Consider the following 23,062-nt stretch of genomic DNA (forward strand, 5'->3'; position numbering starts at 1 on the left):
AAGCAACAGAAGGCAGCAGGTGTCCCCTGAGCCCTGGACCCAGACCGCAGGGAACTGTAGGGAAAATGCCCAGTCTCTGCCTAAGGGAGGCTCGGCGTCCGGGAGCAGTCAGGACTGGCCACATGAGACGGTATCGCCTGTCTTCCTGTTGTGACCGTTACCGAGAACCCACTCTGTATCTGAGTCCGGGTGGAAAGACGGGTGAGGTACAGCCCGCTTTCGGGGATCCCGTGGTCCCTCGCCAGTGTGTGATGTGCCGCAGAGGCCTCCTTGTGGTCTATGCGCACACTCACGCGCGTGAATTGGGACAGGCGTGTGGGTGAAGAGGTAGTTTTGCCTCAGTTGGGGGCAGATTTAGGGGTCGGGTTTGGCCCCTGCAGGTTTCAGGAGCAGCTGGCCTGTGTGTCTCGGAGGAGAAGATAGTCAGGAGGGAGGAGGCTTCAGCGGTGGAGGCGCGTGTGGGGTTGGGGCCCAGGACGCGGTCACGTGGGCTGCAGCTCTGTGCTGACGGGCGGACGGGCGCCTGGCTGGGGTCAGGGCGCAGCTGTGGGGTCAGAGTGCACCAGGGGGTTTCGGGTCAGTCAGAAAGCCAAGTGCTGTAGCCTCTGGTGTCCTCTGCCCCAAGCAGTGTAGGGCACCCAGGGCCCCGGGGTGGAGCTGGCGAATGGCTGGGTGGGTGACTCTGCTATTCCGATAGCCGGGAATGGGGCTTTGTTCTTCCCCAGTCCTGATGGGATTGCTTTTTAGAAGGTTGTGGGGACACTGCTCTGTGCAGTGTCTCCAGGAGTAGAATGCCCAGGCTACGAGCCAGGCTCTCTCCATCTGGAGTTCTTCTGTTAGTGAGGTGACTTTCATACTTACCTGGCAGGGGAGGTACCCTGGTCATTGAGGTGACTTTCTTAGCCGGGACTCTTCAGAAGGGCCTGAGATCCTTAGGGGTCTCTGACGAGGTATTTCTCCTGGCGTTGGCTACTGTAGATTTCAGAGATGAGGGGACGGAGGCCCAGGGAATTGAGATTTGGCCAGAGCCACATGAGTTGGGGTGGGGACCTGGGTGTCCCTGGGTCTCATCTTTATAGACTGGCAGTTCCCCTGGATTCAACTGGGGACAGACCAGTGGAGGTCTGGGGTTGACGGAAAGAAACATCTGTGTGGGCATCGGTCCTCAGGGTCCCGCCAGGCCGGGGCTCACGACCTAGAGAAGCGGATGAAGGCACCGGGGTTCCCTTGGTCTGCTTTTGGGATCTTGTGCCTCTTTGATGTCCTTCAGGCCCATCTGTCCCCTTGCCCTGGGCCAGGACACAGGTCCGGGTCCCTCACAGCCTCCCCATAGCTGCTCTTCTGCTGTCACTGTTTCAGGGGCCTTGCCCGAGGGCGAGGTGTCAGCCGGAGCCTTCAGCGGAGGGGGCCGGCCAGTGCCGTATTTCCTCCTCCCGTGGTTCCGAAGCATCTAGAAGGGCAGGCTGGCCGCGCAGGCCTTTGGGGAGTGGCGGGACCCCTGCTGGGGAGCTCGGATCCACAGGGGAGGTTGCCTGAGCAGTGTGGTGTGTGGGGTACGGGCTGAGCCAGGGGCAGGGGGGCGGGAAGGCCTTTCTGCGGAGGGTGGTGTGGGGCTGTCGGCCTCCCTGGGTCTGTCTCCCGGGGAAGGACAGAGTGAAGGCTGCGGTGCAGCATCCTCTCTGCCCTGCTTTCTGCGGGGCCTGCGGTCTGCAGGGCTGGCGCGAGCCGGTACGCGAGGCCTGGGGTGTGAGGCTGGGGTGGTATGAAGACAGCTGGGTGCTGCCCGGTGGGGGCCCCCGCTCAGCCAGGTCTCAGCGAGGTGCACTGGGGGAGGGGCAGCAGGAGGGCCCTTTGTGGGGGGCTGCTGTGCCTGCTGCCCCTCCTCTCCCGATCCTTCGGAAAGTTGGGGAATTCTAGCGTTTGATTGAAGCTGCTGAGTCCTGCGAGTCTCACCGGCAGTTTGAGCTCGAAGCTGTGGCTGTGCTGGTGCAGAGGCAAGACGAGCGGCAGGAGGGACGGCAGGGAGGGGTGCTCCCGGGAGCACTGCACAGGGTGTGGGGGGCGCTCGAGCCCGCGAGGCAGGGGCTTGTGGAGCAGATTGGGTCAGGGGTTGCAACGGGGCGGCTTTTGAGGCCGTGCGCCGGGTGCTGGGGTGGGTGTGGGGTGACGCCGGCTCTCTCTTCGGCGAGCCATGGCTCTGTCAGAAGACAAGAGAGTTTCTGTTGACCCAGAGGGGGATTTTGTTCGTGAAAGTTCCCGGTGGTTGTGAGGAACGGGTAGTTTGTGTCGCGGGAACAGGAGTGGTGGGTGCTTCGGCGAGGGTCCTTCCTGGGGCGTGACTGACAGGCGCGTCCCTCCCCAGGCTCGGCGCTGTGTGGCGAGTCCTCGGCTCCGCCCGGGGCACCCTCGCAGGGGGAGCGGGCCAGATCGCCACAGCCCTGCGGCCCCTCGGAGGAGGCCAGGGCCCCCGGGGAGAGACAGAGGCCCCAAGCGAGTCGGGGGCCGCCGTCGGTCAGCAGCAGGCACAGCCCTGGGCTGGCCTCCCGGCCGGACCCTGGCCCGAGAGCCGGCCAGAAGAGCGTCCAGGTGTCGGTCACCCCGTCGTCCTCCCAGCTGTCCTCCTCGGGCTCCTCGCCCTCGTCTGTGGCCCCCGCGGCCGGCACGCTCCTCCCGCAGGCCTCTCAGTGCTCCATGACCAAGGCCTGCCGGCAGCCCCCCGTCGTCTTCCTGCCCAAGCTGGTGTACGACATGGTCACGGCCACCGACAGCAGCGGCCTGCCCAAGGCTGCCTCGCTCCTGCCCTCCCACTCGGTCATGTGGGCCAGCTCCTTCCGCCCCCTGCTCAGCAAGACGATGACGTCCACGGAGCAGTCCCTCTACTACCGGCAGTGGACGGTGCCGCGGCCCAGCCACATGGACTACGGCAACCGCGCCGAGGGCCGCGCGGACGGCTTCCACCCGCGCAGGCTGCTGCTCAGCGGGCCCCCTCAGGTGGGTGCTGCCCCGCGGGGCCCTGGGCTGCGTGGGGGTCCTCGTGTTCATGCCTGCGGGGCAGGTTTGGGGCCGACAACATCCCCTTGGTCACATCCTGCCGTTCCCATGGCAGACCCTGCAGTGGGCGGGGGGGGGCGGAGGTCGGGACCTGCTGCCGCCCACGGCTGGCTGACGTCCAGGCTCGGGCCTCATGTTCCTGCCTGCATGATGTGGGGGCGGAGAGCTTCTCGGGGGGTGCTTCTCCTTCCCACGGCCAGTCTGTGCCAGTTAGAAACCCCCCACCCCGCCCGCACCCCTGCCCAGGGTTCTGCACCGGAAGGTTTTGGTACGTTACTGGGAGGCAGGAGGCCCGTCCCGGTCCCAGCCTCTCACCTCACTGTGTTTTCCTAACAACGAAAGACTGTCGCCGTTGTCAGAATGGCAGCCTCTGCCACGTGCTGGGAGTGTGTGAAGATGACCGTGTCCGGTCCTGGAAGGTGCTTTGTCAAGACAGTGCAGAGGTGGGAGCTGGGCTCCGGAGTGGGCTCGGATTCTGGCTCAGACAATACCTGGCACCCTGGGCAGGAGCCAGCCTTCTTCGTGCCCCAGTGTCCTCTCTGAGAATGAGGATAAGCGCGGCACCTGAGTCGGAGACGGGAGCATTAAACGAGAGAGTAACCCCAGGGCATCTGGAGGACCGCCTGACTGTGGGGGGCACATGGGGTCAGTTACTGCTCTCTTCACCCTTGTCGGCACCGTCCTGTCCCGCGCCGGGATGTGGTGCCTCCAGACTCAGCCTGTTCTTTATAGTCTGGTCCAAGAAATACAAACCCGCAAAAATGTGTATAAGAGTGCTCATTTTAGGGGCACCTGGGTGGCTCAATTAAGCCTCTGCCTTCAGCTCAGGTCATGATCTCAGGGTTCTGGGATCGAGCCCCGCATCGGGCTCTCTGCTCAGCGGGGAGCCTGCTTCCTCCTCTCTCTCTGCCTGCCTCTCTGCCTACTTGTGATCTCTGCCTGTCAAATAGATAAATAAAATCTTAAAAAAAAAAAAAAAGGAAAAAAGATTGCTCATTTTAAAATTATTTACAATAGTAAAACAAACTGGGAACAGCCAAAGTTCCGTTGGTCAAGGTTGGTTGAAGAACTTCAGGTACAACTGTATCTTGAAGTTCGGCCATTGAAAGTTGGAGATCGATCTCTTGATGCTGACATGAAAATTTCTCTAAGATTTAAACTGAAAAAGTTGAAATCAAAATTGAAAAAAATCAAGTTACAGGGTAATACATACACGGTGTAATATCAATTAGGAAAGTAAGCATCGGTGTGTATGTATACATCTCTGTGTGTGAAAATACCAAAAACCTCCGGCAGAATCGCCACTGAGGAGGGAGTGGAATTTGTAAACTTTCTTCTTCATCGTCACTCTGTATTTCTTGAATTTTTTAATGGGTGAGCATATATGAACTTTCTGTAAATTTGAAAAAAGGGGATCCTGGTTTCTTCCTGCTGTCATGTTATTGGATGGTATCTTAAAAAATTTCACCCATTTGATAGGTGAAAAATAGTATATTATAGTCTTGTTAAGGTTGAATATATTTTTATATATTTATGGATCACTGCTATGACTTTCACAGTGATTTTTCCAATGTGTTTCTCTTGTTTATTTTTCCTGTAGGCATTTGACCTTTTCCTGTTGCTTTGCAGGAACTCTTTACAGGTTACAGATGTTAATCCTTTGTCTGTTACTTGTATGGCAAATACTTTTCTCTGAAGGTTCACCTGGTGGTATTTCATATTTTTTCCTAAAGTTAGTTATTTCTGTTCATCTACATTTGTTGACTACGGACTGTGAGCCAGGCACTGAGCTGAGACCTTTGAAAGCGCATTCCCAGAGCAACAGGGTAGGAGGTTAGCCCACAGGCGCCTGTTTAACCACCTGCGACCAAAGTGAACGAGGTCTCCTAGTGTCCTAGCCTGGTGTGGGGCAGATGGCGTGAGGGACTCTGTGATAGAAGAAGGAAGACCAGGAGGAGAAAACTCTTTTCCTTTTCCTGGCCTTAGGAGAAGAAAAATGAGATGCCAGACTTTAAAGTCTTAACACAACAGAGTTTATTCTTTTATTAGAGACCTATCAATGAACACAAATAGCAATCTAATTATGCAAGATTTTTTTTTTTTTTTTGAGAGCGTGTACAAGTGCATGGGGTAGGGGCAGCAGGAGAGGGAGAGAGCAAATCTCAAGTAGGCTCCACACCCAGCGCGGAGCCCAATCTCACGGCTCGATCTCACGACCCTGAGATCATGACCTGAACCGAAATCAAGAGTTGGACGCTTCACTGGCTCCCCAACCGAAGATCTTTTTGTGACATTATTACGCTTTGTATCGGCAGTTCATCTTTCAAAGCAACCTTTCTTCAGTATCCGATTCAAGTCCTATTTCAAATAGCTTAGAAAGTGTGGCCGGTTAGAAGCAGAAGTGCGCTGCCATGATTTATAAGCGGGCAGGTCTGCTGCTACGGGAGTCTCTCTGTGGCCTGCTGTCCTTCTTTAGGACCCATGTCCCCTCAGATGGCTTTGCACACCCCCGGCTCCCGCTTTAACGAGGTGGGGTCTTTGACGGGGACAGGTGACACAAAGTGTGTCCGGTGCTCCAGCCAGTGCCTGCTTGTGGACGGGGCGTACTGAGCACCAGCTCCAGTTTTAATGTCTTCACAGATTGGGAAGACAGGTGCCTACCTGCAGTTCCTCAGCATTTTGTCCAGAATGCTCATTCGGCTGACGGAAGTGGATGTTTATGATGAAGAAGAGATCAACATCCGTGAGTTTTGCGTGGGTGACCCTTGGGCTTGGAATCCTCTTCAGTCCGTTTCTCGGGTGACCGCGTGTCCTCTACCCTCTAGATGCAATTCTCAGATCCACGATCCCACTCATCCCAGGGGCCTTGAGGGCTGCTTTTCTCTCTCCCTTGTTTGCCGTCATTTTGCTCAATATCAGAGCGGCGCCTGGGACGCCTTTGTGGAGATAAAATCACCACACTAAAAATAACCGCTGTTCGCTGCGTATCTTCCTCGTGTGCAGCCCTGTGCTGGACCCTTTCCATAAATCGCTACATTTAACTTCCGGCACATCCCAATGAGAATAACGACTTATTGGCTGGTAAGTAACTCGCTCAGGCGCCCAGCTGGGAGGCGGCAGAGCTGGAGCTGAGCCGGGTTAGGCGGCTGACCCTAGCGGCTGACCCTAGAAGGCAGGGCTGTCCTTCCGGGAGGGACCCACTCAGGCAGCTGAGCGCAAAGGTCTGTGTCTTAGGACAGAATGGAAGTATATCATTTCTCCTTACTCAGGAAACAGAATTTGCCCAGAGGAAGGTAAGACGGCTGTCTTCTGCTCCCTACCTCACCTCCTCACTCGTTCCTCCAATAGCTCATCCACTTGGTCTGGTAAATGGATCTGATGCCTTGGGAATTAAAATTTGCGTGAGACGTCCTGTCTGTAGGCAAAGAAAGGGGGACCAGTATGTTGCCCTGACGTCAAAAGAGCACTTCTTTTTTTTTTTTTTTTTTAAGATTTCATTTATTTATTTGCGAGAGAGAGAATGAGAGAGAGCATGAGAGGAGAGAAGGAGGGAGATGCAGAGTCCCCACGGAGCAGGGAGCCCGATGCGGGACTCAATCCCAGGACCCTGAGATCATGACCTGAGCCGAAGGCAGTCGCTTAACCAACTGAGCCACCCAGGCACCCTGAGTCACACTTCTTTTTATTCATTTTTATTGTATACATTGAAGTGTACAAATGATGATTCGATACACATATGCATTGTGAAATCACCACTACGACGAAGCTAATGGACATGTTCCTAGCTGCCATGCTCCCTGCAGTGTTATTCACCACAGGCAAAACACAAGAGCCACCGTATGTTGTCGGTCGATGGGTAAATGTCTATCAGCAGATGGATGGATAAAGAAAAGTGTGGTATATACAAGTAATGGAATATCATTCAGCCTTAAAAGAGAATAAAATCCCACCATTCCCAAACACACTTCTTTAGATGCTCCTGACTGTGTTTGAGTTTTGACTTGGAGAAAATTTGGAACCAAGGAAGCTCATCCATCCCTTAGTCTTTCCTTTGAAGGAAAGAGGAGGGAAGCTCTTCATCCAAGCTCTGAGCTTTCACACATCCCCCCTCACAGTTTAGAACTGAATTTCAGATGAAAATCAGCAGACCTGTTGAGTGTCTGTGTCCTCACTTTCTTGGCTGTCCCCATGATAAGGACAGGATTTAAACCCAATTTGTTAAACTTCAAAGCCCATTTCTTCAGAAACTCTCTTATTGCCTTGGTTTTTCTCTTTGGGGAAGCATGGATAATTGCTGTTTAAGGGGTTTGTGAAGATTAAGTTACATATAAAGCAGGGAGCGTCTGTTCCACATGCAGGAAACATGCCTCTCGTCTTCTTTGTTTCTTCTCTTGTGGACATGCACTCTGCCCCTGTGTACATAGCATGGATATAAAAATCAATATATTACATAATTTGTGTTGGACCATCTAGATTTTTTTTCTTTTTTAGCCAAGAAGCATTGAGTGAGCATCACAGATTACCCCAGTTATGATGTAAAATATAAGATAGAATTTGGGCCATGAATGGTGTTGGCATTCCGAAAGGAGAAACCAGTGGCCTTGAATGCTGAGGAGCTACAGTGGTAGGAGTTGGCCATATTAGCTCTGTAGCATTTAGACAGAAGACAAGAACAGGAACTATGTTAGGTTCCGTTGGCGGTGGGAACCAGTGTGCTACATATGGGGGTGGGGAATGGTGCTGGGGGGGAAGTGCAAAAGGAGCAGTAGGTATATTGGGAGGGGCTGAAGTCAGCATGGGAGCCAGAAATGCAGGAAACATGGCACAGACCATGGATAAAAGGTAGACCCAAAGGCACTTCTTGCTTCCTTACAGCAATCCTGAAAATGCGATGTGTTCCAGGAGCCTTTGAGTTACAGTAGCGTCCCCCAGGAACCCAGAGACTCAAGGACAGCTCTACCGCAAGCATCATCCTTACACACATTCAAAAATCAGTCATTCTCACTTCCTAGTTAGTCACTTGTCTGTGTTTCTACCAATCTTACAGATCTCCGAGAGGAATCAGATTGGCATTACCTCCAGCTCAGTGACCCCTGGCCAGACCTGGAGCTGTTCAAGAAGTTGCCTTTTGACTACATTATTCATGACCCGAAGTATGAAGACGCCAGTCTGATTTGTTCCCACCTCCGGAGCATAAAAAGTGAAGGTCAGCCTTACAAAACTCCCGCGCCACGTTCTTCCGGAGTACGTAGTGAGAGCCTCTGAAAGAGCTGAACTGTGTTGGCGATGAGCTCAGTTGTCTGGGGGTGGGAATTAACCAGCAGCGTCTGGGAGAGAAGCGAGGTCACTGCCTCAGTGGACAAGGAAGGGCTCTTCCCGTGAAGGTGGGCTGGCGGCTCCGCACGTGCAGACAGCGATGGGTGCGCTCCTGGGGGGTGTCATGGTCAGGACATGCTCGAGGTTCTGGTTCACAGGGGACACAAGACACAGATGCTAATGTATGAATGGGGGTTGTCCTAATGAAATGCACATACCTCCCTCTCTAGCCTCTGTGTCTTGTTCCCCCTCCTCCTTCAGGGACCACCGACTGTCACGGTATTAGGACCCCATAGGGTTTTAGGGTCACCATCAGCAGACATTGGATATTAGTGGGCCAGTATGGTTTTTAGCACAGACTGGGAGAGTTGGATGAGTGGAAAGGGAAGGAGGAGACTCACCCGCCTCCGTGTCACACCAGGAATTCTCTCTTCTGTCTCTCTGAATGAAGCATTTTCACCGACCAGTCCTTCCCATAGACCAGTCTCTAGCTCAGGTTTGGGGTTAAAATCTCCATCTCGCCAAGTCGTTCGGCAAACCAGAAGCCGTTCATCGGCAGTATGGCATCTGCATATGAAGCTGGCAGTCCGTTTGCGTTGCCCGGGAGCGAATCCTTGAATCTGTGTTTACAGCCGTAGGTCCGTTAGTAAGACCCGCGGCGACCACGGTTTGTTGACTCCTCCCGCCGAGTCATGCTGGGCCCAGACAGACGCGGTCCCCCCAGATCCCAGCACGGAGTCTCGGTCCGCTGCATTCTGAGCGGGCAGCGGAGGGCGCAACGGCTGTGCCCGCGGCCGCTCGGTGACCGTGACCGGTGTTTCCTGCAGACGGGGGCGTGTCCCGGAAGCCCGAGGAGCTGCACGCGCGGCGGCAGACGGCGCGGATGAGGCTGTCCAAGTACGCGGCGTACAACACGTACCACCACTGCGAGCAGTGCCACCAGTACCTGGGCTTCCACCCCCGCTGCCAGGTGGGCTGCGCTCCCGCCTGGCTCCCTTGGGCGCACACCGTCGGTTCTCTGTTCCGCCGAGTTTCAGTTTTCCAGAGCGGGATGTGGAGGGTTCTGGAAGCCTCTGCCTCTTGGTCCACGTGTATCTCCAGTTCCCTGCAGTGATCTGCGCAGTGACTGCTGACGCCACAGAAGCGCCTCTCCCGGGGTTACACATTTGCTAGTGACTGTGCATGTCTGCATTTTCTTTATGTTCTGGCAACTTCCAAAGTGAGTTCAGGGCAGCAGACTGAGTGCTGATGGACCAGCCACAGAGATGAATAAACTCTGTCCCCATAGTCAAAACACACAGTCTAGGGATGGGAGAGATGCCCATGGAGAGAACAGTGAACAGAGAACAGTGAAAAGCTGGCAGGAAAGGCAGTAAGGGGAAGCAGAGAAATTATGCAGAGAAGGAGAGCCGTTTGCACTTACCGAGCACCTACTGCGTGCCAGGCCACGTGCTGGGCACTTCTGATGTGTCGGTACTTCCTCTAACCTTTTTACGTAATAGAGAGTGATGCTTACTTTAGACGCTGGGGTAAATGGGTAAGGCTGCCGATGCGGGGCCCTGGCTGGTCACCTGGATGTGTCCGTGTTTAAGCTACCCCTGTTATCCACTCAACACGCGCTGGAGAGGAAACGCTCCCGTCTGGTTTCTTACTTCATTCTCCCTAAAATCTTGCAAGGCAACAACATTATCTCCATTTTGTAAGTGAAGGTACCGTCTTGGGTGGGGGACAGAGGAGAGAGTTTTGACGAATCGGTAAGGATTTGCCAAGGAGCCTAGGCACACAGGAAGAAAGGGAACCCGTCTGCAGGGGAGGGGAGACATGAGGTCTTTGGGGGAATTAGAAGTGATTTTAGTCAGGCCTCACTGGACGTTAAAGTGCAAGGGGAGGGTGGTCCCAGGAGAGGACCCTGGGAAGGGGGTGGGCAGAGAGTCTGCCACAGAAGGCATCAGGTTCCGTCAGGACAAATACCATAGGATCTCACTCATCTGTGGAATTTAAGAAAACAACAGAGGAGCACAGCAGGAGAAGGGAAAGAAAAATAAGATAAAAACGGAGAGGGAGGCAAACCATAAGAGACTCTTAACTCTAGGGAACAAACGGAGGGTGGGTGGGGGGCTGGGGTAGCTGGGGGATGGGCATTAAGGAGGTCACGTGACGTCATGAGCACTGGGTGTTGTGCGCAACGGGTAAATGACTAAATTCTACCCCCAAGACGAATACTACATTCTATATGTTAACTAAGTTAAAATTAAATAAAACATTTTAAGGAAAGGCATCAGGTGCTGCACGGAGGGTGGAACTGGGACCTCTCCAGGGAGATCTACAAGGGGCGGCCTGATGTGGGCAGAGCTGCATTTTGCATAGTCTGTTAGCATTCGTGGGTGAGTTCATGGAGGGCCTGTGAGCCTGGTCCTGAAGAAGGGGCAGGCAGGATTTTAGATGTAGTGTTTCGTTTTAGACCTCGGTAAGGGAAAGGGGAGGAAGGAGTAGCTGGGGCAGCTGGAGGTGGTGGGAGCCAGGTCACCTGCGAGGCCCACAGGGGTGTGCAGGATAGCTCATGCCCTTGACTGCTTCCAGAAGGTTCTGCAGCAGCCTGAGCATGGGCTTGCCAGCTCTGTCCCTTTTGCAGAGGGAAACAGCAGACAGTGGCTTTAATTCTCCCAAGTCTGCCCAGCCTTCAGCTATCCCTGAAGTAGCATCAAGACTGATTTTTTTTTAAACTATTCAATTTTACTGGAGACAAAATTGGAGAATGCAGATGAGCAGTTTTTTAAAGAATTAAAAATAGTAATTCTATTTGCTCCAGATAAGCTGTCCTAACATTTCCTCCTTGGAGATGAAATTTTTCTTTCAAAGCAGAGAAAATACAAGTGGAAATGTTCCCTTAATTTTGAAATTTAAAGAACCGGAGGAGACTCACGGGTTTTAGTCATGGTCACATCAGTTAGTGTCTGCAGAGAATTAACAGAACTGAGGTCCGGAGACCCTGGGCTCCAGCTGGACTGTGCCCCTGTGTCCAAGGGTGCTCGGGTCTGGGGGCTGCAGTCACAGCGGACTTAGAACCAGGCCACGTGAGAATTGCTGAGGGACTGCTCCCTCCTGGCCTCTCCAGCCTCAGTTCCCCCCGCTCTTTCCCTCTCTCTCAAACCTCCCTGCTCTTTTTCATAAACCTTCCTCAGCTGCATCCCCCACGTCAAAATCTATTTCTGTCTCATCTCTGCTCCCAGAGGGCTCTGCGGTTCTAGTGGAGCCACGGTAGGCGTGTACGGCCGCTGTGTCCTGCCTGGCCCGCCGTCTCTGGGCCCTGGGGATTCTCAGGAGTGCGGGGCACATGCCAGCTGCCAGTCTGGGGAGGGGCTGTCCGCTGGAGGCCGAGAGGGGTCAGGGAATGAGGCTTGGGTAGAGCCATGTAGCACCGTGGCCTGGGCAGGAGTCACACAAGGGGGCGGTGCAGGCAGATGAGGGGTGAGGGGCCGTGAGGCTAGGCCTGGGGACGGGAGCAAGCCTAGGACCTCTGAGTGTCAGTCCCCATGTCCACACGGGGACGGGGACGGTACCACCTCATAGGATTGCCCCTGACGGCACCGGAGGGATGGAAGGGGGCGCAGACACAGTGAGTGTGACAGAAGTGTGTAAGCATAAGCACTTAGTGACACGGTTTATTACTGTGTTGTTACGCGTCATGCCTATGATGGAAAAATGCATTCATTAGAGTTAAAAAGTGAGGTGTGGTGTGAAAGCCTTTGGGGGTAACCTAGCGCACCTCGGGGTCAAATCCAGGGTCCAGAAGGCGTCGGTGCCTAGAAGGGTGTCGCTGGGTGAAGCATGATCCGAATTAAAGATGGGGAGGCATCCGGCCGAGTGGGGGTGCGCTCGCGTGTGTCGGCCCAGGAGCAAGACCTGGGGGTCCACACTTCGTACCGGAGCCGGTCTGCGGGCGGGTTTCTCGAGCTGCGGGGCAGGTGGTACCGAGCTTTGCGTTGTCATGCCCGGGACGGGCCTGGGTTCTTCCAAGCGGTGGCGGCGGGCTCTGCTGACAGGCTCTGTCCTTTCCCGCCACACCTCAGCTCTATGAGTCCACGCTGCACGCCTTCGCCTTCTCCTACTCCGCGCTGGGGGCGGAGGTCCGGCTGCACTTCATCATCCCCAAGTCCAAGGAGCACCACTTCGTCTTCAGGCAGCCTGGGGGCCAGCTGGAGAGCATGCGGCTGCCGCTCGTCACCGACAAGGTACTGGCGCCCGGGCGGGGCGGAGCGGGGGGACGGGCATCCTCGTGGCTGCAAGGGACCATTGCGCTGGCGACCTGGAGACCATGGCCGCTTCATGAGTCAGGGCAGGGGGGGATGGGCACGGTGGCTGAACGTGGAGGAGGCCGGGGGCGCTGGGGCTTTGGGTCACTCCGACGGCACTTTGAGCCTCGCTCTGCCGCTCTCGAGTTGTGTCATTGGGACCTGGCTCTGAATATTGCTGAGCCCCTGTTCCCTCACCCATGAACCTGGGCCGTAGTAAGTCCTGCAGGAGCTTCCCGTGAGCTTGGTTTGGGACGACTGAGGGAAGACACCTGCGCGGACCCTGGACGATGACAGGTGCTCCCTACATGTTTGTCCCTTCCCCATCTTGCCTCTGCTGCCGTTAAACAGAACAGTTGAAACTGTCCGAGGCAGTAGAATCATGCAGTGACTGGCCCCCTGCCCCCGGGGCCTGTTACCTGGACACAGTGACTGGTGTCTCACAGCCAGCCTCGATCTGTCTGTCCTCCTCCTCTGCCTTCCTCTGGTATTCGGAAGCAAATCCCAGATGGGGCATCACATCACCCATAAAACATGCATTTTCTCTCTTTTCAAGAGGCTGTTCTTCCTGATTCACTGTCTCTGTGACCGGCCTCCTTAGGGGCGCTGCTCCCGGGGACACCTGCTCTGTCGGATGAGCCCGACCCCGCAGGGTCAGCTTGCTGCCCTCCCGCCAGCCCCAGCCGGCGTCAGCCTGCTGTGGAACGCTGCTTTTCCTTCTCCGGGTGACGGGGCCGGGATGATAGGGTTGAACAGCCTTTCAGGCCCGACAGGCTTTCACCGAGCATTAAAAACATTAGTGAAGAACCAGTGGGACCTTTATTATGGGGTGTCTCGTACCCCGCGGGCTGGGGTAGGCTGTTGCCCCGGAGGAGGATTTCTCTGTTACCCGGCTCACTTCTCCAGCCGGAGCCCACCAGAACTTCTGGGCGCCAGCTACAGCACAGCCGTACAGCAGGTCCTCTGAGAACCTCTGAAGAAGTACAAGACCTAGCTCAGCCAAAGTGGAAGAAAACATAGCTATTTATGTGAAAGATTCACACCCCAAGTGGATCAGGAGCTAGGCTGTATGGATAAGGCATTGAAGGACTTGCAGACATCCAGAAGAGCATGGACTCGGCACACAGCTGATGCTAATTGGGCAGGGTCATGCATTTGGGTCATCGGGAGATGCTAGTTGGGGTTGTGTAAGAAGACCATTTCCAAACAAGCACTGACTTCGCTTCTGATTTTCTGGGCCAGCAGCTGGGGCTTGGTCCTGGTGTGTGGGGACGCTGGCTTGGATGCACTCACTCATGTCTGCGCTTAGCCACCGGGTGGGCTGGGGGCTGGCGCATTAAGGGTGGTCGCCGTGGGAGGCCCGTCCCCGCTCTGCTCCCTGTGGTGTGTCCTCCTCCAGCCAGCAGCCCTGGCTCATGCCTGAGAGGGTCTGAGAGAGGGAGCATGTGTCCGTCCTCTGGAGGCCAGCCTCGGAACTGGCATAACCATCATTTTCACTGTTTTGTGGGTAAAAACAAGGTCCCAGGGCTAAGCTGGATTGCGTGAGTGTGGGGTGGGCTCCATCTTCTGATGGAAGGTGCTGCAGGGTGACCTTTCAGAGGGAGGGGAGTGACTGTGACCATCTTTACAAACACTTCCCCTCATCATTCTTACGTTTTCCAGAGTCACGAATATATAAAAAGTCCGACATTCACACCAACCACCGGCCGTCACGAACACGGACTCTTCAACCTGTTCCACGCCATGGATGGTGCCAGCCATTTGCACGTGCTGGTTGTCAAGGAGTATGAAATGGCCATTTACAAGAAATACTGGCCCAACCACATCATGCTGGTACTCCCGAGTATCTTCAACAGCGCCGGAGTCGGTAGGTTGTTTACCTTGCCCTACTCGCTAAAATTTCTGAGACTGGGGACTTGGAAGAATATTCTAGAGATGAATGTGCTTAACATTTTTCATCAAGCTTTTTGATTTTTAAAGCTGTGTTCATCTGCTGGAATATTCTTCTTTGATGTTTGGTTATTGATTTAGTTCACATTCTCCGTGATTAGCAAGGATAAGCTGACCCGTGTGTGTGCGGGTTGGTGATGGAGGTGAGGACCCGACCATCGGGAGCTGGCTGGTCGCAGGGTGGGCCTTGATGAGCTGCTCTAATTCTGACAGGGGCTTTGCCCCCAGGCGGGTGTCCACAGAGCAGAGACCCGAGAGTGGGAGTGGTTTGGGCCCTTTCAGGTGCCGCCCATTTCCTGATCAAGGAGCTGTCCTACCACAACCTGGAGCTCGAGCGGAACCGGCAGGAGGAGCTGGGGATCAAGCCGCAGGACATCTGGCCTTTCATCGTGATCTCCGACGACTCCTGCGTGATGTGGAACGTGGTGGACGTCGACTGCGGCGGGGAGAGAAGCAGGTGAGCCACCTGCCCCGACCCTGTCCCCTTTCAGCCGGGGATTTTCAGCCGCCGTCTGAGGACCACAGGGGACACCTCATCTTAGAAGGCTTGGCGTGTGGTGGACAGGGCCCTGCCCAGGACAGCCTCCTGTTCCAAGCCCAGCTTTATTTTGAGTTTTAAATTTGTTAAAATTGTACTGATGTCTAATCCATACGGAAAATCACAATATGTATAGTTTAGTACAGAATGTCTATGGGGGCATCTGGGGAGCTCTGTCGGTTAAGCCTCCAGCTCTTTGATTTTAGCTCAGGTCATGATCTCAGGGTCGTGAGATCGAGCCCTGCAACGGGCTTCCTTTTCAGCCGGGAGGCTTCTCTCCCTCTCCCTCGCTCCTTCCTCCCGTTCAGGCTTGTACACACACTCTCTCTCTCTCAAATTAACAAATAAATCTTGGGAAAAAAATGAAGCATCCACAAAAAAAGGCAGCATGAAACATATCCGGAAGTCTTCACACACTGAACTTCCGCTTAACCAACTCCTGTGTGAAGAAATGGAGCCTCACGAGTGCCCCAGAATTTCCCTCCTGTGGGCTTCCAGCGCCGGCCCCTCGCCCCCAGCCTAACTCCTAACGCCCAGGTGTGTTTTCATTTGCTGTGCCACATTAGGGTAACAACGGAAATCTTTCTGGGTCCTCGTTTGTTCTTCTTTTGAAGGAACACTAAGACCTGTGCTGGAGGTCCGTCGTGAGGGTCACTTAGACTCCGAGTGGCCTGCAGGTGGCTGTGAGAGCAGCACCAGGTGGAAGAGGCTCGCTGGACACAGACGCCCAGCGTCACTGGGAAAATCGTTCCTTTTGTGATCTGCCTCGGGAGTGTTTCGGTTTAGGGTTGCCTGGTTATTTTTGGCTTGTTTTTAATTTAAAAATTTAAAAAAGATTTTATTTATTTGAGAGAGAGAGAGAGCACATGCATGCGTGAGCTGGGGGTGGGCAGGGAGAGGGAGAAGCAGGCTTCCCGCTGAGCAGGGAGCCAGATGTGAGGCTCGAACCCAGGACCCTAAGATCGTGACCTGAACTGAAGGCAGACAGACCCTTAACCAACTGAGCCACACAGGTGCCCTTTCTTTGTTTTTTTAAAGAGACACGATGTTCATTTACTTCTTTTATGTGAGTGATATCCTGGAGAAATAATGACCGTTGATCAGTGTTTTTCCAGAAAAACATTTTCTGAACGATAGAGCTGCCCGTGACTTATGGGAGCAGTGATTCCGCTTTGCTTGCCGTATTCGCCCAGACGCTCTTCCAAAGGGTAGAGCGTGGCCAAGAGCTGAGACTGGGAGAAAGCTGGCTCTTATTCTACCTTCCTGAAGTCCATTCTGAAGCAGCAGTTAACGTCCTGGGTTGCTGGGACTGGCCAGGGTCCTGGGGGTTTACTGAAGCCCCGTGGAGTGGGGAGGAAGCTGGGGTCCAGCAGAGTTGAGCTGTGGGCCTGCGCTCAGCTGCTCGCTCCGGAGTCCCTGCTTTCAGCCCCCTCCTTGGTCATCAGGTGTCCCTGTCGTCTTCACAGACAGCAGGTGCCGGCAGCCGGGCTGGGGGCTGGGGCTTATATGCCATCTTCCTCCTTCCCATCCCCTCACTGGAATTCACGGCCGGAAGCTTCCTGCTTTCCCTGCCACTTTAACTTCAGCTCTGCAAACCAGAAATGCCAAGTGTTTTAGCACCGGACGGGAAGAAGGGCTTTGGAGACACACAGCACTTGAATCCAAGCCCTGTTGAGTCACATCGGGCAAGTTACTCGGAGCCTTTTTTCCCTCCTTGGTAAAACGGGGGTGACGTGTCCGTGGCATGAGAGTGCCGTGAGGACAAGTGACCGTACAGTGACGTGCCCAGCGTGGTGCCTGGCACTCAGGGAGGGTCGTGGCGGTTTCCACCCACGGCCACCCTACCCGCCGGCATGTGAGCTCCCGTTGGAAGGCGGCCCCCGGGCCGGAGGGCCTTGCTGCTGTTGCGCCTCCGCCCAGGGATGTCAATCTTCCTCTTTCGAGCAGGGAATTTTCCTGGTCAGAACGAAATGTGTCTTTGAAGCATGTGATGCAGCACATCGAGGCGTCCCCCAACATCACCCACTACGCCCTGATTGGCATGCGGAAGTGGTCCAGCAAGACCGGGCGCGGCGAGGTGCGCGAGCCCTTCTCCCGCTGCCACGTGCACGACTTCATCGTCCTGAACGTGGACCTGACCCAGAACGTGCAGTACAACCAGAATCGGTGAGTCCTGCCGGCGGAGGGGCAGTCAGCACCGCCCATGGGCCCAGGGCCCTCCTCTGCCCGTAGCATTGCTCCGACCCTGCTTTCAGTCTTCAGGTTTTAAAAAAGAATTTACATCATATGATTTCGTGGAGGGGAGATTCACATGAGATTATTCCGCTGGCTTCCCCCATCTGTGTGCTGCTTTACTTAGTGACTGATGTATGCACCACATTACTTAGTGATTGATGTATGCGCCGCAGTACTTAGTGACTGATGTATGCGCCACATTGTTTCTCTGGCTTTTGGTCTCCTTGCAACACATTGCTTTAAAGCTAAAAAGTAACTTCCATGTGATACTCTCTCCTGGTCTAGCCACAGAAGTGCTCACAACTCAAGAATAATCCACTGGCCAGTGGTTACCGGGCCTCTGTGGAGGCCGGGCAGTGGGCACACGGCCAAGATGGCCCTCCTAGGAGCCTCGATCTGGAAACCAGGCTGCCTGGCTGGGAATCTGGGTTCTGCCATTTAATGTCTTTGCATTTGAGGCGCAGGCTTCCATCTCTGAACCTTGTTTTCCCCGCTGTAGAAAGCGGCTCCTGTTTTTATTCTGGGCAGTTTTCACTCTGATCAGTAGATAAAAAGGTGTTTGCGGGGTCCCTCACGCAGCACCTGTAGATGGGTTCGCCCATGGGAGTGTTTCTGTGGTGTTCACCTTGGGTGTGCTCTGCCTGCCTGGTACAGACACCCTACAGCTGGGCCTGCCCTCCTTGTTTGTTTTGCCTTATTCACATGCCTCTGTAAGGTGGGAAGGAGCCTACCCCGCCTCCAAAGTAGGGGCGCCCCCTCCACATGGCTGGTGGGGGCGTGCTGGGGGGTGGGGCGGGGCCGCCTCCGGTCCTGTGTTCTATCCTCTGCTTCCGTGCAGGTTCATGTGCGATGATGTGGACTTCAACCTGCGCGTGCACAGCGCCGGCCTCCTGCTCTGCCGATTCAACCGCTTTAGCGTGATGAAGAAGCAGATCGCGGTGGGCGGGCACAGGTCCTTCCACATCACGTCCAAGGTGAGTGCGCCCGCCAAGTCCGCTGCCGGGGGCTGTGTGGGCTGCAGACTGGGAGCTGGGCGGAGCCGGGTTTGCGGGGCGGCCCGGGAGTTTACAGCCTTGCAACCCCGGGCAGATGGGCCTTCGGTAGCCAAGTGTCCTTGCGACAAGCACCACTAGAGTGATGCATGTCACAGAGACCTAACCGTGCGAAGGGCGGAAGTGGGAGTCTGCATGAGTGTCCCTGAGAAAGTGACATTAAAGTGGAGACCTGGGGGTCGAGAAACATCTTCATATCCAGGTTTGGGGAAGGATCTGGGTAGAGGAGCCGAGCAGGTGGGAGGGAGGAGGTGAGTATGGAAGAAGTGTACCAGGCAGGGAAAGAGCCAGAGATGGGCTGGAGGGAGAGGCGGAACCTTAACATCCATGGGAACATTCCAGACTCTCCCTCGGAGTAATGAGAAGCTGCTGTTGGGTGTCCTCTGGAGGAACCTATAAGCTTTATTTAGGTCAGCAGTATCTCTGGCTAAGGTTTGGGAATCGCGTTGGCTCTGGAGTAAGAGGCGGTGGGAGAGGAAGGTTAGGGGTCAGTGGGAAGGGCCGTGGGGGTGGGTGCGAGGTGGACAGGATCTGGGGGCAGGAGAGGCTGACCCTTCCCGGAGATTCACATTCTTGGATTTGTGGGGGAGAATCCCTAAGGCCCACAGGTTCTCTTGATTTTTCTAGACCAGACAGCCAGTTTTCTGATGGAATGCTCAATGTCACACTTCTTCCCGATCTCATTCATTAATTTCACACATCTCACTTGGGAAAAACCCCAGTTTTTCTGAACAGAGAATTTTATGGTTGAAGGTTGGGTTCTTCACTGCCAGCCCTACCATGTGACAGAGTCTTTTGGGCCAGGGCCACTCCCCGCAGAAGCCTGGCTGGGGGTAATGGCTGGGAGCGTCTGACACCTCGCCTCCCCACGCAGGTGTCCGACAACCCCGTGGCCATCGTGCCCGCCCAGTACATCTGCGCCCCGGACAGCAAACACACGTTCCTCGCGGCCCCCGCGCAGCTCCTGCTGGAGAAGTTTCTACAGCACCACAGTCACCGCTTCTTCCCACTCTCCCTGAAGAACCACAGCCACCCCGTGCTCTCGGTCGACTGCTACCTTAACCTGGGATCTCAGGTGACTTTCAGAGGGGGCCCCGCTGAGCCCTCGAGTCAGCAGAATTCCGAAAACAGATGCGCCGCCGTCCTGGACTAGCACTTTTCGCGGCTACTTGGCCCCTTTGCCTCAGGTGTTTGCCTCTCTGTGCAGATGAGAGAGCTTGAACGCTCTGGCCCGATGCCGTAAGTTAGGGATGAAAGCCGACTCGGAGGCCAAATCGCTTCTGACTCTCAGATGAATCAATGAGTAGATGAATCGGGACAAACTTCCTGGAATTGATTTTTAGGATTTAGATTTGGAAATGACACTAAATATCGTCCTTATCCGCACCCCCCCCCCCCCGCCCCGCAACACCCTGCCCCACCCGGCCCCAGCCTTGAGCTTGATCTAGTTGTTAGTATTTGCTAGATGGAAAGCCCTAGCTTAGCATCATGTGGTTGAGGATTTCGGGGAAAATGATGGTTTCTCTTGGATTTCTTCTTTTTCAGATTTCTGTGTGTTATGTGAGCTCCAGGCCCCACTCTCGGAACATCAGCTGCTCTGACTTCACGTTTAGTGGGCTCCTGCTATACCTCTGTGATTCTTTCGTGGGAGCCAGCTTCTTGAAAAAGTTTCATTTTCTGAAAGGTACCTGCTGATACATTTTACTCTGGATCTCGATTTGAATGCCTTTCCTCACCCAGTGCATCCGAGGAGGTGACTTCTGGCCCTTGTCCTTATTGGCCAGGGGGTATACTGAGGTTCAGAGAGGAAACAGGACTGCCCCGTTATCCCGGAAAGTCCAAGGAGGCTGATGCAATCCCAGGGCGGCTCTTGCTTCCTAGTACCTGTCTGGAGAGTCAAGACACATCCCCTTTCTCTGAGGCAAAGGGATAATTTCGACTTCGTGTTCCTTTTCAGCCCAAGTTCTTAACATCAGCACCTGGGTCCCTCCTCCTGGTGCCTGAGCTCTTCCTCCTCGTCTTTGCCCTTCACTCTGACCTTCCTCCTTCTGTAGCTGTTGTTGTGCTAGAGTGGCTGAGAGTGACAGACATTCATCCTGTAGGGCATAAAAAAACGGGCTTCCAGCCAGCTGGGCTCCCTCACCGATCTTCATGTAACATTGGGTGTCTTCACTTTGACCTTCTGGAGCAGGTGTTTCCTGAGCACCAGCACTCTATAAGGCTTGGCAATAGTAAGAGGTTTCTAACACCGTCTGCCTTTGGGAAACATTTTGTGTGACGGGAGGACAGGACACGTGGGTAGGAGGGAGGCGGACCAACAGCAACCCCGGGTGATGGGCTGACGAGGCGAGGAGTGGAGAGGACGGAGAATCCCCCAGGCTGGGCGGGGAGGGGCTGCTGCGCCGGGCCTGGGTGCAGGCAGCTTGCGCGGGATGAGAAGGTACGGCCCCGCCGGGAGGTGGCCTAGCACGGGGCAGTTCCCACAGAGCTGCAGCTGGGAACACTTGGTTTGCAATTAGACCCACAGTGTGTCTGCTTCCGGTTCTCCTCCCTTTGTTCCTCCACTTCTTTCTGGACCTTTCTTCTGGCCTCCCTGTTGTCTCACCTGCCAGATCTCCCGCTCACCGTTGCGCTGTGCATGCTGCTAAGATAATGCAGCGTTCCGAAAGTCGCAGGAGGCCCCTGGACGTCTGGTCCTTCCCTCCCAAGTAGCATCCCGTTGCCTTACTGCAAGTAAATGCAGGCAGTCGCTCGCCTTTGGAGAAACTCACCTGTTTTCCTCAATGCCTCTGCCCTCGCCCGTGCATGCAGGTGCCACCCTGTGCGTCATCTGTCGGGACCGGAGCTCGCTGCGGCAGACGGTGGTCCGCCTCGAGCTGGAGGACGAATGGCAGTTCCGGCTGCGGGATGAGTTCCAGACGGCCAACGCCCAGGAAGACCGGCCGCTCTTCTTCCTGACAGGGCGGCACATTTGAGGGTGACAGAGGCGGGTTTTCTGCAAGGCCGGAGCCTTCAGAACCTCATGCGCTCGAGGCTAAAGGAAATCCGAGATCCCTGGGGGCTGGACCAGGAGCGGCCCCAAGATTGGTGTGCCGCCCCCTCGTGCTGTACGTGGGGGACCCCGGGCCCGGAGGCGCACGGAGTCTTAGCGAGAGCAACGAGGAGGAGTTGGCGGCAGGCCGGAGGGCACACCCCTGCCTCGCGGGTTCCGGGCCAGGCCACGTGGCCCTGGGCTCTGTTGAAACCTGTTTCATGATGAACGAATTGTCGCCTGCTGTCATGTCACCCATGTGCTTCCACGGACAGACTTGACTTTTCTCTTAGTGCTAAAGGATCGCTCTTGGATTTTCTCGTAGAGGTGCCAGTATCCTGGGCGAAGGGCAGGATTTGGGCTATGTGGGTTTCCTTATCACCTACTACAAAGCAATATTCCAGAAGGACATTTTAAGTACAACGGCAGGACACAGGAAGAAACTAACATCATTTCCCAAAAATTATGTCATTGCCTACAAGTTTGCTCTTCTAGAAGCTAGCCCAAAGGCATCGACGCTGATAAAGTAAAGCAAGTGGTTTGACGTCAGAGCACATAAGATTCTATTAAAATAATATAGTAGAAGGTCAGTACCCTACCTCTTAGAAAGGGCAAAAGTGAAAAGACGCTTTCTTTACAACAAAAAAGCATTTCAGAAAGAAAATTAGGGTTGCTGAGGTTGACCTGAAGAGACAGACTTTGCCTTACAAAGGAAAGAGGACCAAATCGCTTGCTTTGAAACAACAAACACAACCAAAGTGACATAGAAAAGAGTTGGTAAGAACTAAACTTTTGACTAATTTATTGAAGCTGAGTTTTTGGTTCCTTAAATAGCTTGTTTTCCCTTATGAGTGCTTGGCCCCGATCAGAGTGGAAGGGGACAGAGCAGAGAAGACAGCAGGAATGTTCCATGATGCTCCCGGTCCATCTGTCTGATGGGATGTGTATCAAGCCAGCGTGTGAGAGCACCACCCACAGGCCAGGCGTTGGACCATGTGCTTTTCTAGTTCGGGTCCTGGTTAGTCCTTCCAGCAGCCCACATGGGGACAATTATCCTCCACTTGGAAGACGAGAAGGTTCACATACAGAGAGTCTACACCTCTCTGAGATCACAGTTCAGGAGGGGAGCAGAGGGATGGGCAAGTAGACTTCTGCATCCCGGACCAGAGTCTGTCTTGCCCTGGCACCACGGTGCTTTCGGAGTGTCTCTAACTCAAGGAAGAATTTAAAGATACTCAGAAAAGAGCCATCAGAATGCATTCCAACACATCCATGTCAGACTCTTACAAGCACTCTGACGGATAACAGTCCAAGAAGAAATTATTTTAAAAGATGATGCCAAAGAGTTAATCCTTTTTCCCCCCGAAGAAAAAAGAGCCCATGACTATAAAAGATTTGTTCAATGTTTATAAAATGATCACTTTGTATATGCCATTATTCCTGTCTTGGAATAAAAATTTACCTTCTTTAGTTATATTTGTTTTTTGTAAATAGCAGCTTCTGTGCTATTCTTCCCATTTTATTAGTTAATTTAAACTTGAAAAAAGTCCCAGACGTTCCTCTTTGTTCCAGCCTTATAAATAAAACATAGAGTGCA

General features: G+C 54.3%; 1 protein-coding gene across 7 annotated transcripts in view; it reads left to right on the forward strand.

Annotated features, from left to right (window-relative positions):
- GREB1 (growth regulating estrogen receptor binding 1) overlaps positions 1-23,062 on the forward strand; it is a 133,912-nt gene extending 110,850 nt beyond the window's left edge. For all 7 annotated transcript variants that reach the window (XM_082744346.1, XM_082744345.1, XM_082744344.1 and 4 more), the window contains 12 exons: positions 2,363-2,991; positions 5,692-5,794; positions 8,099-8,257; positions 9,195-9,337; positions 12,438-12,599; positions 14,322-14,526; positions 14,892-15,066; positions 17,095-17,313; positions 18,221-18,356; positions 19,309-19,509; positions 19,980-20,118; positions 21,246-23,062. In XM_082744346.1, coding sequence (XP_082600472.1) covers positions 2,363-2,991; positions 5,692-5,794; positions 8,099-8,257; positions 9,195-9,337; positions 12,438-12,599; positions 14,322-14,526; positions 14,892-15,066; positions 17,095-17,313; positions 18,221-18,356; positions 19,309-19,509; positions 19,980-20,118; positions 21,246-21,409 — 2,435 coding nt within the window. In that variant the 3' untranslated portion in view covers positions 21,410-23,062. The remainder of the gene's footprint in view (positions 1-2,362; positions 2,992-5,691; positions 5,795-8,098; positions 8,258-9,194; positions 9,338-12,437; positions 12,600-14,321; positions 14,527-14,891; positions 15,067-17,094; positions 17,314-18,220; positions 18,357-19,308; positions 19,510-19,979; positions 20,119-21,245) is intronic.

This window comes from Mustela nivalis (genome assembly GCF_964662115.1).
Source record: "Mustela nivalis genome assembly, chromosome: 8".
Classification (NCBI taxonomy): Eukaryota; Metazoa; Chordata; class Mammalia; order Carnivora; family Mustelidae; genus Mustela; species Mustela nivalis.